The sequence below is a fragment of the Tarenaya hassleriana genome, unplaced genomic scaffold (assembly GCF_000463585.1).
Source record: "Tarenaya hassleriana unplaced genomic scaffold, ASM46358v1 Cleome10, whole genome shotgun sequence".
NCBI lineage: Eukaryota > Viridiplantae > Streptophyta > Magnoliopsida > Brassicales > Cleomaceae > Tarenaya > Tarenaya hassleriana.
Genome location: NW_010960188.1, coordinates 3,325,424 through 3,345,747, shown reverse-complemented (window position 1 = coordinate 3,345,747; position 20,324 = coordinate 3,325,424). Strand labels below are relative to the sequence as shown.

The 20,324-nt window shown below is 31.2% G+C and overlaps 3 protein-coding genes and 1 long non-coding RNA gene across 5 annotated transcripts in view; 2 read left to right on the top strand and 2 right to left on the bottom strand.

Annotated features, from left to right (window-relative positions):
• The first annotated feature begins 1,241 nt into the window (after window positions 1-1,241).
• Window positions 1,242-4,556, top strand: LOC104803504 (transcription factor bHLH129-like). The gene is made up of 6 exons (XM_010527440.2): window positions 1,242-2,099; window positions 2,210-2,342; window positions 2,921-3,052; window positions 3,197-3,262; window positions 3,768-3,836; window positions 4,196-4,556. The coding sequence occupies exons 1-6, from the start codon at window positions 1,927-1,929 to the stop codon at window positions 4,244-4,246; spliced, it is 624 nt and encodes a 207-aa protein (XP_010525742.2). The 5' UTR covers window positions 1,242-1,926; the 3' UTR covers window positions 4,247-4,556.
• A 1,319-nt stretch (window positions 4,557-5,875) lies between these two features.
• LOC104803495 (pirin-like protein 2) lies at window positions 5,876-7,792 on the bottom strand. Its single transcript, XM_010527429.2, has 7 exons — window positions 7,528-7,792; window positions 7,364-7,413; window positions 7,231-7,269; window positions 7,062-7,090; window positions 6,896-6,958; window positions 6,647-6,747; window positions 5,876-6,532 (listed from the first exon to the last, which is right to left on the bottom strand). Exons 1-7 carry the CDS (start codon window positions 7,740-7,742, stop codon window positions 6,049-6,051), a joined length of 981 nt encoding a protein of 326 aa, XP_010525731.1. The 5' UTR covers window positions 7,743-7,792; the 3' UTR covers window positions 5,876-6,048.
• Window positions 7,793-9,885: 2,093 nt separating this feature from the next.
• On the top strand, window positions 9,886-11,377 carry LOC104803483. Of its 2 annotated transcripts, XR_770217.1 has the most exons (4): window positions 9,886-9,966; window positions 10,108-10,446; window positions 10,572-10,634; window positions 11,293-11,377. It is a non-coding gene; the product is annotated as an uncharacterized LOC104803483 (long non-coding RNA). The 2 variants fall into 2 exon arrangements; XR_770216.1 differs by lacking the exon at window positions 11,293-11,377 and having other exon boundaries at window positions 10,572-10,780.
• Window positions 11,378-17,869: 6,492 nt separating this feature from the next.
• LOC104804896 (protein CMSS1) overlaps window positions 17,870-20,324 on the bottom strand; it is a 3,140-nt gene continuing 685 nt past the window's right edge. The window contains exons 2-7 of the mRNA XM_010529259.1: window positions 20,215-20,322; window positions 19,764-19,959; window positions 19,612-19,684; window positions 18,622-18,671; window positions 18,376-18,489; window positions 17,870-18,284 (exon numbers count right to left, since the gene is read on the bottom strand). Of these exons, the coding sequence (XP_010527561.1) occupies window positions 18,122-18,284; window positions 18,376-18,489; window positions 18,622-18,671; window positions 19,612-19,684; window positions 19,764-19,959; window positions 20,215-20,322 (704 nt within the window). The 3' untranslated portion in view covers window positions 17,870-18,121. The remainder of the gene's footprint in view (window positions 18,285-18,375; window positions 18,490-18,621; window positions 18,672-19,611; window positions 19,685-19,763; window positions 19,960-20,214; window positions 20,323-20,324) is intronic.

Here is a 20,324-nt window from a genome sequence, read left to right as displayed (position 1 = left end):
CACCCGCCGCCGCCACCGATTTGGCACCGCGGTCCAAACGTCGTGGGGCATTACTTCGCCGGAGATTCTTCTTGTTCTTCTTCCTTCGGATTGGATTCCGGCAATCGGAATGTGGTTGTCGGAGAATCAGATTGCCGGAAAGTCGCCGGAACATACGGGTTCAATGATCAGATAGAAGAAGACAGTAGTGGAGTTGCGTCCTCTTCGTCTTTGTTCCGACATCAAAGCTCTCCTCCTGGATTCTTCAATCAACAGCTTTCTTCCACCGATCGCAACAGTAACTTCTATCTATTTTATGTTTCTGCCCCCATAATTTCCCTTTTTATGATTTATACCCCCATTATTTCATTTTAATTGCATAATTTGCATATGTAGCATCTCAAGTTTTGATCAGCTTTTTTTTTTTTTTTTTTTTATGTCTATGTTTGCCATGTTACTGAATCACGTATGTGTCGTATTCATTTTAATCGTTTCAGTACATGCTATTGATATTTTTAATTGGTCAAAAATTTTAAATATTAGCACATCATAAATTGTATATAACATATTATTATGATTTTGTATAACGATTTTTTTAAAAAAACGGATGTTCTTTTAGTGTTTTCAACAGATAATTTATCTATTTGCACTATTTTAGATTAATGTATAAATCTTATATTTTTTTTCTCCATAAAACTGTGTATCAATAAGTTGTTTTAAATTTAAGAATTATACATATATATATAAACTGGAAATTACAATTTATGGTTCTAATAAGCTAATTTAATTGCAAATGAATTTTGAAATTAATATGATTTCTCTCGACCCTCCTTTAAAAAAAGGTATACAGCAGTTTGCCTTTGACATGAAATTCGAGACACGTTAAAAAACTAAACTTTTAAATGTTTTAATATTATTATACATTGTAAAATTGGATATTGACAGACACCGTATTTTGAAATATCTAGTCATATACACCCTTCTCTTTCAGTTTCTGTTTTTAGAATCTAAGTGTGGATTTTGCTCACATCTACGTGCCTTGTATGTATATATATATGTACGTATTTATGTACGTATGTATGTATGTATATACATGTTTTATATTCATGTACTTTTCATAAGGGGTTAGCAAGTTGTGGATTTAAAAATTTTGCAACTTGTGCAAATTGCTCATATTATAAAAGGAATACAGAGAAATTATAGTCCACTTGCCGTTGGAATAATCATATATTTATCCACTTGCTTAGTTTCTGACAAAGCAGCCTGCAGGGCCCACAACCACTCGGGCGTGGCCCCCAGTCTTGTGCTGACGTGGCCTGATTACATACACTTTCCTATTATATCTTTGGATATGCCCTTCGCTTGCATTTTGTCTCCATAGTTTTCATTTCTTTAAATTTTTTTTTTTTTTTGCAAAAGAAAAAAGGTTTCATATTTTGTCGTGGTTTTTGGTTATTCAGATTCGGGAATCTATGTGCGCCACCCGAGGGACGTACCATCTTGCATTTATAATAAAAACAAAATTCTGGTTTTCTATAAAGTAATATTATGTAATTGACCAATTATTTGTTCACTCTATATATAATTATCATTTATCATGCATTAAATATCTATCAATCTATAGTCACAAATTAATGTAGCATCTAGAACAGTCGTTATCATTTTAAAATTGAGTAAATTATTTTTGTGTGTAGTGGATTTCAAACAGTTTCTCTAAACGATTCTATTTAAATTCTATTTTTTTTTAATCCAACGGCCAAATTGAAAAATAATAATTTACGTATAAAGACAAAAGGGATTGGGTTTTCCATGACCTATTCCTCTTTAATTTGATATTTTATTTTTAATTATTGTCTAAACCAATGAAAGTAACCCTACCTCTCTCTCTCTCTCTCATTTTTTCTTCTCTCTCGAGAAAAGAAAGGAAAAAAAAAACTTTTTTTGTTGATGGATGGGGAAACAGGTTTCTCGTTTGGACGACCAAGCGGCGGCGGAGGAGAACGGAGGCCGCCGTCGAGGACGAAGGCGGAGCTGAGATTTGCGGCGGCGCATTCTGTGTCGAGGATCTCGGAGGCGGAGGCGGAGGCGGCAACCGCCATTAACGCCGGCGTTAAAGCTCCGTCGAGCAGCTCTATGAGCTTTGGAATAGAGAATCATCATCATCACTCTTGGGATACTCCATCTTCACGCCCCCCGCCATTAACGCCGGCGTTAAAGCTCCGTCGAGCAGCTCTATGAGCTTTGGAATAGAGAATCATCATCATCACTCTTGGGATACTCCATCTTCAAACCACATCAGTTTCACCATTGATCAACCCGGAAAACGGTCCAAGACTACCGACTTCTTCACCCTAGAAACTCAGGTATATATGTGTCTATCTATATATGTATGTATATGTATATGTATATGTATATGTATGTTTGTGTGTGTACAAGCGTGCATGCATATATATATTGATGAGATGTGAAGGTTGATGTATAATCCAATGAATCCTATAGGTTAGGTACCTAATCTTTTTCTATGTGGTATCTTACGTTTAGTTGATTGGCCACCAAAACCAATCTTTTTATGGTCACTATTTCTCTATATATGTATGTATGCCTCTATGGGTATGTATACTACAAGTTACAACTATATGGCATGCTTCATCACTAAAAAGCTTTTATATTTTGGCATGAACCTTATGAATTATATAGCATATATACATGATGACTTGCAGGTTATATCTTCTGTGTTCTTGAGCGTTATATATATATATATATATATATATATATATTAAAAAGTTATAATAGCTAAGGAAACACCATATATAATTTGCATCTAACAAGATAGATGGCTATAAAAAATGTGTGAAAATGTGATGTTTATATAGTTTTGGTGATGCGTGTGTATCTGTGTATTGTACATATAAGTGATTTTGATTGGGGGTTTGAATATCAGTTCAGCATGCCACAAACGTCTATGGAGATTGCAAGAATGGAGAACTTGATGAGCATACCGGAAGACTCGGTCCCTTGCAGGATCCGAGCGAAACGCGGCTGTGCTACTCACCCTCGAAGCATCGCCGAAAGGGTAACCAAGTCTTTTTCTGATTCGTAATTGCATATATATAACTGATTAACTAAATATTACAAAAGGATATAGTTATAAGCTTTTGTAGTGTGTCTTTGTGTGTGTGTGTGTATATATATATATTCTTCGTAATTACATATATAGGAGAGAAGAACAAGAATAAGTGGAAAACTGAAGAAGTTGCAAGAATTGGTTCCCAATATGGACAAGGTGGGAGCTAAATCTTTGATGTGTTATATATTATAGGGAAAATCCCAAAATAATACATGAACTTTTCAATTTTGACAAAATAAAACCTAAACTTTGTTTTTTATCAAATAAAACCTGAACTTCATTTTTTAGTAAAAAATAAACCTGAACTTTATAATCTTTATCATTTTTAACTCTGTTGCTGACGCGACATTCCGATATCGTGACACGTGGACGATGATGTGTCAAATACGGTCAAAATGTTGACTTGCCACGTAAGATGTCGGAACGCCACGTCAGCAATAGGGTTAAAAATAACAAAGATTGTAAAGTTCAGATTTATTTTTGACTGAAACATGAAGTTCAGGTTTTATTTGATAAAAAACAAAGTTCAGATTTTATTTTGTCAAAATTGAGAAATTCATGTATTATTTTGGGATATTCCTTATATTATACAAAGAATACGTATATATGTATATATAACATGTATAACCAATTGAGCTTTTTGCTTTTGAGATTTTGGCAGCAAACTAGCTATGCTGACATGTTGGATTTGGCTGTGGAGCATATCAAAGGGCTTCAACACCAAGTAGAGGTGCCTTAATAATATTTCCTATATATATGTTTCTCCGGTTACAAATTAGAGATCTCTTCATATATATGAACATGTTATAATAAATACACATATACTTGTTTTATGAACTCAACTATATATAGTGTGTGTGTATATATATATATATATATATGGTTTCAAGGATCATCTGTTAGTAATCAGGACAAGTTACAATTACATGCATTCATAGGCATATTCAAGTATATGTAGTAATGAGTACATTCATTCAAATTTCATGAATTGAATAAACTCAAATTGATCAATGTGTAACTGCAAATGGATTAATTATTAACAAACCGATTTGATGATTCAACGACCATTTTTCAACTCTCTTTCTGTAGAAACTGCAAACGGAGATGGAGAAATGTACTTGCGGCGCATGCAAGAGGTGATCCATTATCGATGTTTTCTGTCTTACTTTTATGATAGCTCGAAGAGGGAAACCTTATAGACAATACAAGAAGAAACCACTTCAGTTCCGAGGATTTTGGAGGTTGGAAGAAACACGTTTTCCAAGTCTGGTTTTGGCAGGCATTCCGCAATAACACGTTCGAATCTGAAGTAGTTTCCGCAATTTACGATCAAAACATGCATTTTCGTGTATATATTATATGCCCAAAACGTTTTGATATTGGATTTCATACGAGGAAAATCGGGTTTTCTTTCAACGTTTGATTAATGAAAGCCCAGCTTAATTTTGAACCTCTCATCGCAAACATACTTGCATAGTTATATATGTTTCAATATGTGTCAGTATATTATATATATATATATATATGTATCTATGTGGGCATGATGAAGGCTCGCCACTGAACTCAACCCATGTGAAGACAGCTTTCGAGATTTACAGCAAAGCTGGTCGGAAGCATGCAACTGAAACTATCTGACACTTAACAGAAGTGAACGAACCGTGTGAAGCAAGCAAAGCAACGACGTTTTCTGTCTTACTTTTATGTATATATATATATAAGTGTATTTCTATATATAAGAAATAAATTTGAATGGCTTAACTTAGGGTTGGGCACGGGTCGGGTACCCGCGTTTTTAGAGATACTCATCTTCGTTTTCGTCTTTGTGGGTTTTAGAGAAATGTTATCTCTGTCTCTATCTCACAACATCCGGGTACCCGTCCAACGGTTACCCATAACTAAAATACGGGTACCCGCGAATACCTGTACTTGTACATAAAACATTAAACAATATAAAATTAAACCAAATAATTAACAAAAATATACATATTTTAGTCCAAAAACACATTTATATGTTTGAAAATTCTTAAAATATAACAATATGCATAGAATCCTAGAAAAATTTTCGAAAATACAAAATGATTTGAATTTAAATTCACCAAAACTTGAAAATTCAATATATAATCCTCAAAAAATAGTAGAAATAACGTGAGTATTTTTGTATTATATTAAGAATATAAGGATAATTTTGTAATTTTAATAAATACACGGGTACCCGTGAGTACCCGTTATTTCAATATATGAAACTCGAACCCGTATGACGGGTATTTCACTTTTTAATACTTGTTTTCGTCTTCGTTAGATGTCGAATACCCATTTTTCGGATATCCACGAGATCGGGTATCCATATACCCGCGGATAACGGGTTTAAATGTTCACTTAACTAAACTCATTCTCAATTCAGATTCAAATTTCTATTTAGAGAAGTGTATCCATCTATATTTTCTGAACTTTTAGAATATGTAGTTGGGCAAAGAAACAATGAAGTTCCATATTAATATATATATATATATATATGACTTATAAGTATACACACGTTTCTAAACAGAAAACGTGTTCCTTACGCACGTGTAGGTGTTGGGTTTCTGACATTGCGTGTGTTGACAGTGAACCCATATTACGCGTTTGATAAGGTGGCAAAGATGAAGTATGATTGGGTATTGTTTTTTATTTAATTTTTGTTTTATTCAATTTAATATTTAAGAATTTAAAGGGAAAAAAAAAGTTTGTCTCATTTGTCAATACGACGGTCTGAACATTAGGAATTCGAAATAAGCTGACAAACTGATTAGAAATCACCTATTATGGATAAGAATATAACATTATCATAAATAAGTTATAAAACCAAAATAAAAATAAAAATAAACAGAAATTACACAAAAAAAAAACAATACAGAAGAAACTGTGTTTTATCCCTCAGGGATTGATTCTTTTCTTTTTATGACTCATTGTGAACTCCAATACTTAGCCATTTCGAACCCATTCTTGGCATAGTGATAGTCTTCGATGGTCTGATCGATCTCGGCTTCTGAATTCATCACGAACGGTCCGTACTGAACCACTGGCTCCCCGATGGGCTCACCAGCGATCAGCACGAACCTCAGAGACCTGGATGACTTGTTCCACACGCTGACGCCATCCCCCGCTTGCCCGAACACCACGACGTGGTGCGGCGGTACAGGCGACGAGTTTGGCGAGAAAGTGCCTTCTCCTTCTAGAATGTACGAGAAGGCCGTCCAAGATTCTGGAATGTTCTGGTGGAAGTTAGCTCCCGGCTTTAGGACAAAGTCCAGGAACATTGTCGGTGTTCTCGTGTAGACAGGAGATTGGATTCCCATCGATTCTCCGGCTATGATTCTGACCTCGACCCCGTCTTTCTCTGCTCTCGGGATGTCTGAACTCGACAGTTCTTGGTAGTTTGGCTCTATCCTGTTAGGTTTGAGACAGAAAAAGCTTCAATCTTTACGGTCGGGGAACCTAGAAAGCTGAGATCTTTACCAGTTTCAGACAGAAATTTGAAAAGGGCAATCGAGTTTTTCTCACATTTTGTCTCTGGAGGAGAGGTTGACCCAAAGCTGTAACCCTCTGTTGACTTCTTCTTCCGGCATTTCTGAATGGATGATTCCTCTTCCCGCTGTCATCCACTGTCACAAAAGGAATCGAACCCGTCAGATCGGAAACTTCGAAAAACCCGGAGTTTCAAGCTCCAGCCCCCTGTTTCCGGATCGATACCGAAACCCTTTTGAGAGATTTTTTATCTGTCTGTAATGTATAATCTCTGATTTCTGATACCTGAACATCTCCCGCGTAGATTGTGCCCTTGTGGCCTTTGAAGTCTTGGTGAGTGATGCCTCCCTGCACAAGTTATTAACCAAAACGACTAGTTTCAGATTTTCTCGTAAAACATTTAATGAAGGGACAAGATTTTGAACCAGACAGAGATGTAATTCTCTCTCACCTGCAGCACATATGTCACAGTCTCGAAGCCTGCATATTGACATTATATATTCATACACATCAGATGCAATACCACAAACATGCTTCTGTATATATCTCTGTGCGTGTATATATGCGAATAGTATATGTGTATATATATGAATATATCCAAAGAATAGAGAGTCAACAACCTCGGTGAGGATGATCTGGAAATCCAGCAGGAGGGGAAACTGTCCATAAAGATAAAGAGACCCTATGAATATATGTTCATCAAAGTGAAAGTTTCAAACTTTCTGACAATGGTGGACGAGATTTATATATTACCGGAGAATTCATCGAGTATCAGGAATGGATCCAAGAACTTGAGCTCGCTCCTGAATTAACCACCCACAAGAACCGAAAAAAACAGATCGAGACCAGACAAAATGGATTCAGGACCAGAAGAGTTGTTGAAGCAAGTGATCAGAAAACAGAACAGAGCATCGAACCTGCCAATGCCTCTTCTGACGACGGCGCCATCGCCTTCCTTCTGAAGCTTCGCTGAGACCTTCTTGACGACGGGTCTGGGTACGGCACGGTCGGAAGAATCAGACATGGCGTTTCTGAACAGACGGCTCGAATTCCCGACAGGACGGCCTCTGCTGGAGATGGATGATCGCTGAAGAAACCCTAGCAATTTCCCTCTGGTAACTGCTGCTCTCATGCAACAAATATACGTTTTCCGATTTGAAATTCGATTTTTTCCCAAATGGGTCTGTGTCGATGAAAAGAAATTGGGTGTGTCTGTGTGTATATATAGAGGAAATGTGACTTCGAGGAGGAAGGCGTGAGCGGGTGGGTCCCACGGATTCTCATGGCTCAATAGTTTGGACCAACGGCGATGTTTGCGTCAGGCTTTCGTCATCATGTTCCAAGCTTCTATATAGTCTTTTTAAGTTTATTTTATATTTTACACGTAGAGGTGAGTTAATGTTTTTTTTTATACTTCGAAATTTTATCGTCTTTTTTGTTCAATTCTATCTTTCAAAAAAATTGAAAAAATAGATACGAATATCTTTCTCCAAATAAAAACTCGAACCTAATTTATAAAAGATATTTGCTCCATCCGTTAGCAATTGAATCATTAAAACTTAGATAAACAGAATAATTTTTATTATATTATATACGGTTTATCTCTATGAAATATATTCGTAACTAATTATTATAAACGCATATTTTGTTATTGAATTAGATTCGTAAAAGATGTGAATATGACTAGTAAGGAAAAATCATATTCTCAAAAAACTCCAAGTGCAAACTTTAGGAATATCCTAATATGTACCTATTGAGAAATTCATTTGTTTATTGAAAATACTATATATATATATATATAACTTTTAAATCATATAAATAATTGTCGAAATAGGCTTTCTTACTAATTCCTATATAAATTGAAGTTAGATACATCAGTTAATGTTTGCCCCTAACCTTTGGAGACCAGTTAGTACACCATCATTATAATATTTTTATATATTTGCATTTAAATCCTTCTCCATTTTTATTTATATGGCTAATCGATATACCCAACGTGTCACTAAAGGGATTGACACGTCAGCATGTGCATACATAAGACACATGTAACGTTTGCGTCATCGAATCGGCTCTTGTGAATATACTATGTTTTTTAGACTGTTCTAATAAATGTTTTAACTTTTTTGGGCTTTTATCTTTATTTTTTGTAATAAATTAAAGGATAAACATCTAAAAAAATTAGAAACTTTTAAAAAATTTCATATAAAATCATAAATTAATAATTTTTATATACAATCATAATTTTATTAATATAGATATATTACTGCAAAATTCATAAATTCATTGTTTTATATGGAAGTTATAAAATTCATAATGTTAATAAATATGTGAAAATATAGTAAGATTTATAAATTTTATGATTTTGTGTAGAAATTTCTAAAATTTGTTATTTTGTATAGAATTTTTTAAAAGTTCGTAAATCTATATATATTAATAAAAGAGTTTAAAGGATTGTGGTGAAGCCACCTAAGCATCCTACATGTAAATTTTAAAGTTTTCTATTGGCTATACAAAAAAATTTATTATAGAATTAACTAAAAAACATTAAATAATTAATACAAAATGAAATGATAAGCATTAATAGATAAATTAGAAAATCTCACTATAAAAAATTATGTTAAAAAATAGATTATCATTAATTTCTACATATAAATAATACTTTTCAAGAATATCAATAGATTATTCTAATTACAAAAACTCATTTTTATTATATAAAAAACATTTTGACATTAACTTTTTATATTATTGGGGATTTTTATTTGATTACTTTATATTTCAGAATTATTTTTAATCTTAATGATTTTATGTTAATAAAAATGATAAAAACAGGCAATGAATCATTAGAATTTTAAAAATAGAAATCTCATATTTATTATATTATATATAAACATAAACGGTTGGACTACATTAAATTACAACGTATTCTATTTAATAAAATAAAAAGTTAAAACTATCAATAAAATCCATATTGATGAGCCCACTAAAATTATATTTAAGATTTACATTAACAACGTATTGATATTTACAACGTCATATTGATGAGCCACTAATAATCACGTTTATTATTTATTATGTTCTAATTAATTTTTGATTGGTTAGTGGTAATACTAATAAATATTTTTAAGTTATGGTGTATTGAAAAGACAGAATTAATTATTAATAACAATTGAAGCCACTGCCTACCAAATTCAGCATGTATTAATATAATATACAGATATGTATTTACGTTGTGGTGGCTTGGAGCTTCTTACAACTCCTCTTTGTGGTTATCCAAAGGAATGCAAAATGGATTCCAGAATGTCGGCGTTAACAGATTCTTGCTCCTTGCGTCTGAGTGCGAATACACGTTCAATTCGGTAGGTAATGATTTCAGTTGTCTTTTTGGGTAGATTCGTATGAATACACGCCTGTATATTTGGTAGTTAAAAAATGACAACTTATTTTTTGTCTAAAAGTTTTACAAATTTTTACAATTTACAAAGCATGCTATGATCCAGATTTTTTTAAGTATGTGTACCAAATGATCCGTTGGGAAGGTTGTAGCCGCCGCAGCTGCTAGCCAAAGTCAAAGGATTTTCTGCTTGAATTGGTACGACCTGGATATCCTTCTCTTCTTTTCGTCCTTTGTTCTGTTATTTTTTTTTTTCTCGGGTGTCTATTTTTGCTTCTGTATGAATTGGACTCAAGTTTCGTTAAAGAAGACATTGCTTCGAAAAGAAAAAATGGTATATTTTGTGTTCTATTGTAAACAAAAAAACAATTTTCTCTTTGAATTTGTAAATTTTCTAACCAGACTTCTGTTTTGCGGCTGAGGATGAAACAACCGAGCTGTTAAGGTACGTGATGTTTCTGTTTTCTTCCCACAATCTTCAGTATACAATTTTACCGGTCTATTTTTTTTATTCATCTAACCCTTTATCAAGTCCAAATCTATTAACTTCATAATCGCGTTTATGGACAGACTTGCAGATGGGCCATCGTAACCTTAGCATCGAAGGGTTGCATTGCAAAACATGGAAAAGAGGTTGGTTTAGAATAGCCACCGTCATTTTACAAATAGCTTCAGCTTTTATAGAGTTTCGCTCTATTTTTCCATTAGTTAGGATGATCATTTTGGTTTCGGCTCAGATTTAGTTTGGTTTTATTAAACCATTTGTTTTTTATATTGAATTCGTTCGGTTCGATTTTGTCTGATTTCGATTTGGTCTGGTTTCTATTGATAAAAAATACTTATATAAAAAAATAGATTTATTGGTTATTTTTTATTTAGTTTGGTATAGGTTCAGTAGTTTCAGTTTCTTTGGTGTTCGAGAAAAATTAACAATTTGGTTTTAATATTGGATTCAATTTGGTACGATTGTGTTATACAATTCAGTTCGGTTCAACTATTCGGTTATAAACCAAATTGGTCATCTAAGCATGGAGAATTAAGATTATCCATGAAACTTATGCCATAAAAACTTATGTGATGGTTGGATTAGCGGTTATTTTCAACCCTTTCATAGCGAAACCGAAAATATCTAAAAAACGAACCGAATCGTATCCGAACCGAATCATAAAAATATGTGGAAAGCCGCAAACCATTTTTTAATACAACCATTGGAAACTGCTGTTGAACTCTACTCGATAAAAGGAAGTTGTAAAAAAGTTTTCATACAACCATTTTTTTTAATGTGGAACAGTAGTAGAGTTAACGTTGGTGAATGGAGAGAGATGCAAAGCTACTTGCCATGGTAAACAGAGAGAATTATATGCTAAAACGAGGTCTTTGTCGATATGATCGGTGTGGTATTTTAGTTTCAGTTCTTTTTATTATTTTTATTTGTTAAATCTTACATTTTGTAGAATTGTTTTGGTTTCTTTTTTTCTTTCTCCTTAGTGCCTATTGACTATTAAAAACTATATATTCTTCAGTTTTATTTTTTTATTTTTTGCTTCAATCTAAGTTCTATTAGAGGTCAGATCAGACATGTTTATCCTTTTTTAAGAAACTAATTTTGTTTTTTTTATCTTATTTTGTTTATTTTTTAATCTCACTAAAACTCGCTTAATTTGTTTTTAATATTATATATATTCATTTATTTTAAATATAAATATAAATTTGAATATCCGAACTTAATTATACATCGATATGAAATAGTTGTTACGTTGGTTTCTTTTCTGTTATGTTTTTTATCGACATATTTGAATTTTTCTGATTTTGTTTAATAAAACTATATAGAAAAAGTGGAATACTGATTTTTTTTTATAAGAAATGGAATACTGATTTATGTTCTATTGTCTAATTATATAGAAATTTATTTCTTAAGGTTGTTGAGTTTACACCTAATAGTAACGTGAGCATTGTCCTAATAACATTTGGGATGATTAAAAACATTGTATTTCAAGAATATACATCCATATTTGTACATCTACATTGACAATCTATATTTTCAAAACCCAAATTATGCGATTTTAAAATTACATACCACCTAACATTATACACATATGTAGTCTCCAACCTAATACTCAACTTTTTCGTTACAAATTAAAGAATATAACATTATCTAAATTTATATATGTTTATCTAAAAATAATTCAATTCAAAGTATTCATAGTAATTATTAAAAAAATATATGAAATTATTGCATAAAAAAATATTTTTTAAATTTTATTTTGTGAAAATTGAGGAATTTAGTTAATTTTTTGAGATTTTGTTATCTTGTCATCAACAATCAATACATGAAAGATTTATAGTTTATTCTTAACCAAACAATTGTCCTACCCAAAAAGATTTAGGATACAAAGATATATATATATATATATATATAGATTATGGTTCATTATATATCGAATATTGGAATATATATAGATTTTATAATAAAAACAAAAAAAAATTAGAAACAAATAAAATCTAAAATATTCGTTATACGTTCTATTTTATTTTTGATAATCAATAAATTTATAAATATTTACAGAACAAAAAATATCTAATTTTTTTAATTAAACATTTTAGATCTAACCTTTAGATAAACATATTATATTTAACTTCTAAATACAATTATATAAAAAATTATTATTAAAAAATTACAAAAAAAAAATTCTCAATTTTCGAAAAAAAAAACTAAATTCGATTTTTTATCTAATAAAATTCCAATTTTGTTTTTCAAGCGAAAATAAATCTAAATTTTATAGTTGTTATTTTTAAAATGAACCATATTTATAATTTAACAACGAAGATTAGTTTTTATTTGGAAAAAAAATAAATTTAAAATTTTATTTTGTGAAAATTGAGAAGTTAAATTATTTGTTTTGAGATTTTCACTTATTTTTAGTATTTATTTGTTATTTTGTCATCGATAATCAATAATATGAAAGATTTATAGTTTATTCATAATAATACAATTGTCATACCAAAAGAAAATTTATGCTACAAAGATTATATATATATATATATATATATATATATTATGGTTTATTGTACATCGAATATTGGAATATATATAGATTTTATAACAAAAACAAAACAAAATCAGGAACAAATAAAATATAAAATATTCGTCATACGTTCTATTTTATTTTTGATAATCAATAAATTTGACAAATATTCACATAACAAAAATATCTAACTTTTTAATTAAATGTTTTAAGGTTTAGGGTATCTTTAAAATTCTATTAACGAATATTAAAATTTTTGTTATTAAGATCTTTATTTAATTAAAAAGAAAATGGAGATAATATATTATTTGAACGTTTTGTAAGAGATGACATTTTCGGGGTTTTGTTAAGGATGAAATTTTATAATTTATGATTCAAAAGAAATAACGTATACTTTAGTCTCGAATTGGAGAAAGAAGAAGTTTTTATAGGTAGATGGTTTGAGAAGCAGAGTGTGCAGAGAAAATCCTCAATTTTTTGGTTGCGTATTAATATAATAACCATTGTAAAATGATATAGAAGTGAATGTTCTATGTATAGAAATGACTGAAAAATAGTAAAAATATCATATCTTTATATAGATGAATGTGTATTGAAACATTTTATATAAAAATTAAATGAAAATATTATGTATATTTTATTATTGTAAATCTTTTTCAATACTATTCAAATAAAAATATTGATATAATTTTTTTAGCACAATGTGTAAAGACACATAGTATAAGACTAAAGACTATACTTCATCCTTAAAAATATATAAAATTATATTAACAAATTTATTCAATCCATATAAAAATATTGAAGAGCCTGCATTAATTACACAATACTGAATATTGGAAGACAATTACGTTTTCATATTTTTTCATGTTTAAACATGTTCTCTTCTTTCTGCAAGTTATTGAAATAAAATTCAACATTCAAGCAGTTGATGATTAGAAAATAAAACTCGATTCAACATCAACTTGCTTCATGCTCTGAAAAATCTTTACAGGTCACAGATTTCGATTGATTTATATTGGGGATTTATTGTTTGCGTAGAGTATGAAGAGCTTGCGAGGATGGAGAAACGCAAGAGATGGGTGCCAACGGATAAACATAGCTCTCGACAGTCTGGAGAAGTTCCAAGAAGAAGCTCCCACCTCTAGGACCAGGATATGGCAGTAGTTATATCCAATCCGACGACAATGATTCAACACTGGTCAGAAAGCCCAGAGGCGGCCGCCGAAAAATTCTCAGGCGAAATGGTAAGTTATGGTCGGAAACCAGACATGATGTAAAATGGGGTTGAAGTCTTATCCCTTTGGTTTGGATGATCGGAACAATGTTATCTTTTGCACACGAAACATTTTTAAACGTTTTAGTTTTCCCTAAAAAAATTGTATATTTTGGTTCGAGAACTCTTGAAAAGAAAATTCTCCGTTAAACGTCGAGAATAGAGTTACACTAATAAGGTTGTAAGTAATGCCTACTATTACAACTACGAGGTTCGATAAGGGAATTTTTTTTTTTGTATTTCGGTTTATTATATTCAGTTATAGTTTGCACAATCTTATCCCCTTCATTTTTATTTATCTTACATACTTACTTTTGTATGACAGAGAGTAATTAATTAATGACATGATGGTTAGTTAATTGGTGTGAATAGTAGAGAGAAAATGTAAAGTGTCACAAGTACGACAAAGGACAGGAAGCGGATGGATGGAAGATAACGGTGAAGAAAATGGGTCCACGAGAAAAACGAGAGACGAATTTATTAATTGTTAAACAAATGAAAAAGGAAGGTAGAATAAATTAACAAGCATTTTGCAACATGATGAGGAGAAGCATTCGACATAGTATAACGGTTCTATCAGATTGAGGTTTTTTTCTTCTTCTTCTTCACCTCCTCCTCCACCAATGTTATATATATTTTTAAGTTGTGATAAGCCTTTGATCTTGGTCTACATATTCTGGATTAACACTAAATAAGACAATATGCTTATATAGATACATAGATAGATACATCTATAGCAACATCAAGATAATGTCATACTTGATCATTAATCATGTAGGTATCCAGTGACATATAATATAAAATATTTGTATTTAGAGATAATTATGTATTATATATCTATGTCTCTCTGTTTTAACACTCAATATATATATATATATATATATATATATATATATTGATATAGAGGCTCAATCCTAACCCATTTTTTTTTTATATTAGATGCCTCTTGTCGATATTTATGAAATACATGATCTAAACTATTTATATCACAATTCACATGAGATTAATTAATCCATAAAAATTAAACAGAAAAAATGTTCGGATGAGAAGACATCATAGATATCAATTTATTATTATTAGATTTTTAAAGATATGGGATGAAAGAATAAACAAGAGAGGTATATTACTTATTAGCGATTTCAAGATCATCTTGCAGGAATAATTTATTTAGAAATAGACATGTTAAATGTCAGAATAAATATTAAATAGTTGTCGTCAATCCAAAACTAATCGAGATAATTATTAAAACATAAAAAAATCCCTACGTATTTAATAGATTCATATATAAAATAATATCAGTATTAAGTATACTAACACATTTTTATGAATCAACTATCAGTTAACATATTATTATTTAAATAAATTATATAGGTGAAAAATTAAACATCATAAAAAAGTCAATGTCATACATATAAATTTAATATTTAAAAAATCATAACTATAATATTAAAAAATATCATTTTTATTATCTTTATAACTAAAGTTTTTATAGATATCGAAGAAAATAAAGATTGATAGTGAATACAATCAGAACAACTCGGTGACATCAAATCTATATAACGCTTATACAATGACACTCCTATTCATTCACTCTTTTACTTCTCTATACAAATAATATATGTTAGTTTTATAATAATTAATTTAAAAGATATATTTTTTCTATATCAAATAAATAATTTATATCGATTTTAAATACATTTATATCAATAAATTTTACAAACAAAATAAATAAAAAAATATTTTATACGATAGATGTATATCATCAAAGGTTTGATAGAAAGTATATAGATTTAATCATTTTCAAAACAAACCACAAGTACAATATTTGATAATATCATTTTTTTTAGTAACTTATGACAAACAAATTTCGTATAGATCGGAAAAAATAGAGAATCCAAGAACAAATCATTAACATAAAAATTAAGTCTACAAAATGATAGATCTATTTTTACTATATAGTGAACAATAATAATTTTATAATATTTAAATTTTATCAATAAAACTAAACAATATTAAATAAATAATTTATATCAATTTATAATATTCATATTAAAAAATTTAATAAAAAATATATCAATACATATATAAATAATAACCCGCGCATCGCGCGGTTCTCTTCTAGTTTATTTTTAAAAGAAAGAGATCGTCTGACAATTAAGGGCTCTAGAAATTTCATGATCATGCTGACGTCAGCAAAACATTTGCCACTCATCGCTTTCGTTTTTTTTTCCTTTCTAAAATTAAATTGCAATGATTTCACCATCATGAGAACCGACTTTGTTTTATAAAAATAAATTACCAATATTAAATATTTTATTATTTTGTTTTTTTTTGTAAAAGTGATTTAATATTTATATACCAAACAATTTTGACGCTGAATCTAATTCTATTGTCTGGCAGTCCGAAACTCCAAAATCCAACCCTAATTATAGAATATTCAATTATATTTCTTAATAAGACTGTAAAAATATATCTAAATCAAGTTAATTTGACAATTTAGATTTGGTTGGATATACAATATCAACCGCCTGTATTTTCTTTAATTGAATTTAAATATGAGACATATGGCCGATCCATATTTGTTCCCCACTCAATCAAATATATTCTATTACTCATAATTAATTTACATACACTTTTATTAGTAAAATGCTAAGCAAACCACATACATAAAGTTCGAATCTTTTGGGTATGCATCCACTATATATATATATATATATTATATACACTAACTAAAATTATGAAATTTAACATATCATAAATATTGATTCCGAAGGAAAATAATTTTTTTGGAAAATAATTAAGTATCAAACATTATATATCCCTTTTCACACGTGATTATCCTCTATAGTACGTAATTCATATAAATCAAAAGAAGATTATTAGATACAATTTAAAACTATGAATTAGTTTAACCTAATCCAAGGTGTGACACACACTGTGCCTCAGCATTACGTGTGCTTTAAAAAATCCACGTCAGCTTACGACTTTCCTTAATTTTGCACTTGTATATGGATCGTCTTTATTATAACACGGCCCTCCATATATTTATTTAATACCTTACAATATATAATGGTGTCCCCTAAATATTATCATTACGCTTCCCTTGTATCTGTTGGACAGTTGGCACTCATTTAAATTTAAATGGGTGTTTGAGATTCATAGAAATTGTATAATTATTAGATAAAGAACAATTATGGTAAAGGATTAACGTGGAAAATATTAAATAATATTAGAAAAAAATATATAAAAAAAGGTATCTGTCTATAAATTCATTTTATTAGATAAAGAAACACCATTTGAATAATTGAATATTTACAGTGCCACCAAATAATAAAATAATTTCATATAATGATGGAGACAATTTGCGTGGGAGAGTGAATTCAAACGTTCTGAAATTGTTTTATTTTTATATATAATGCCATTTCCTTATTTGTATTGTTTTGAGTGGGAAGAAATAGAAATAATGGAAGCTTCCATTCCAAAGTCAAACTTCTAGAAGCTTTCTGAGTGGTGTTTCCAACACCATTACACTGTATTTTTTTTCAGACAAAATCCATGAACATCCTCAATTAAGAAGTGAAAGCAGTTTATTTAATAGCTTTGACTTCCGACAAAATCAACCGAATCCCATAAAAATGTCAACGAATCTTTGTCCACCACATCCAAGAGTTGCTTTGGCCAAACAGACATTCAAGCATTTCCTATTATCCTTTATATACATACATATATATATGTAATGATGATAAAACATGCAGACAAGGGAGTGTGAGAATGGGACAAAGAACCAGTTACCAAAATTTGAGCAGAAGCAGTTAAACTAACTATCGGTCTGCATCTCTCTTCTCTCTGTCTTTACGCTGCTGCTGCTTCTTCTTCTTCTTCTCCTCCTGAGCTGCTGGAATAGGACCATATAGACATATACGGAGAGCGCCTTGCAGCACTCGCTGGTGAAAGTAATTCTTGTACAGATCCCAGAATTCGTTTCTGAAAAGAAAAAAAACATAAGCCCGAAATGGAACTTGAGGTTCGATTTCCGGTAACAGATAGATTGGTCTAGACAGTCAAGAACACAAACCTGACTTGGGGCAATGAGAACAGGGAAAAGCCCTTCAGATCCGTTTGCAGGTCGAGGACGACCATCTCTAACCGAGAAAGCCCCAATGCCTCTATGTCTATTAGCTTTTTGATTCTGCAGACACAACATAAGCATAAGCAGCAAAGAGCAATGTTTACTATTAAGTAGATGGATAAGGAAAAGGGTGTATGTAATACTATATAGATTGGATAAGACAAGTAGCTTGCAAATGGACAATGTCCTAACCTGCTTGGGGTGCCACTGCCAATATTAACTCGGTTCTTTAATAGAGAGACCTGCATCAAAGCATTTTCACATCAGAAGCTGGAGGCATACATATCAACTACATGGGTATTTCAGGATAGGATGTGCACGTATTTGTACAAACAGATGAAATACAAGAACGAAAAATATATATGGGGAATTTTGGGATCAGACTGATGTGCAAAAAACGGTTATTCAGCAGAACAAATGAGCGGAAACGAAGAATTCATACGGCCGACCCCACATAAACTTGGGATTAAGGTGATGTTGATGTTGATCATCATATCCCTCAGTTTAGAGAGCAACATATTGATGGCAAAAGAAAAGGACAATAAAACGAAAGGCTAGAAGCAGATTTTTTGCAAGAAATTTATATACAGAGAAGCCAAAAACAAGACTTTGGGATCTGACTGACGTGCAAATATTACATTCAGCATTGCAGGTGCTTCTGATATCTTATTTATATGTATCATCATTTCCCAAAGTCTCAATATCGAACAAACATGAATGAAATATGATACGATTTGAAAAGATATCACACTAACTCAAATCAGGGAAAACATAAAAGACAAGGGATCAATAACCCGAGTTGTGCAATAGTTCTTGATACTTATAATGAGAACAATTAAAAAGCTTTGGGATCAGACTGACGTGCAAATATATTTTGTTCTGCAGTGCAGTAGCCTCAGAGATTTAGTACTTGTCATCATATCCCAAATTTCAACAGATGCCAAAAGTATATATCCACATGATGAAAAAAGGAGATAAAAGCATAACACTGAAATGCTCAAGATCTCACTATCGACGGGATATAATAGGCGTGGCAGTGCAGGAGAGATCAATCCACATGAATACACAACATTCATTTAAACCCACTTCAAAAATCTGACGTTTCATTCAAACTATTTCTCCATTGGCACTAAATTAAATTCACAGTTCTATAACCAAATCTTTGCAAGATTAGGACGCTACCTGTTCCTCAACCTTCAAATGCTTCGAGAACAACTTCACCGCAGAACATTGTTTGGTCAGAGAACTCACACCCCTAAAGACATGGAGACATGATAAGGTTCCGTTTTATCCATAGACAATGGTAAGAGTACATCATAACTGTATTGCAATACCTTAGAAGCTCTAAAGATCTCAAAGCAGACAAACCAATAATGAGAACAGAGGGGTTCCCTGGATCAATTTTCCCTTCCACAGGCATTCCTTCACAAAGGACCTCTTTCCATGAAGACCCAAAAGCTGTCTTTATATGTTTTCCCAAGTTGCTGACATCTTGGACAAAGTCTTGAGATAGTTCAACTATACTCTTGTCTGCAATCATCGAGCCAGAGGTACAGTTTTTTAAGACTTTGTCGTTACGGACACCGACGAACCGAATCAACATTACATATATGAACAATTTTGAAAGCGAACAAAACTCAAGATTTAAAATCTAAGTTTTAAACCCAGAATAAGGAATTGCTCAAACAGCGTTCTCAAGCTAGTGTTCTTCCTCAACAAGTAAATCATGACCAAATCGGGAAGCGTTTAAAGATACAAAACAAGGATATGGGAAAAGGGAAGAACCTTTGATGGTTTCGAGCTCGAGAGAAGAGATCCGAACACCATTGGCCGACTCGAACTCATTCACGAAAAAGCCAAGCTTATCCGAAGCATAAGGCGGCGGAGACAGCGCA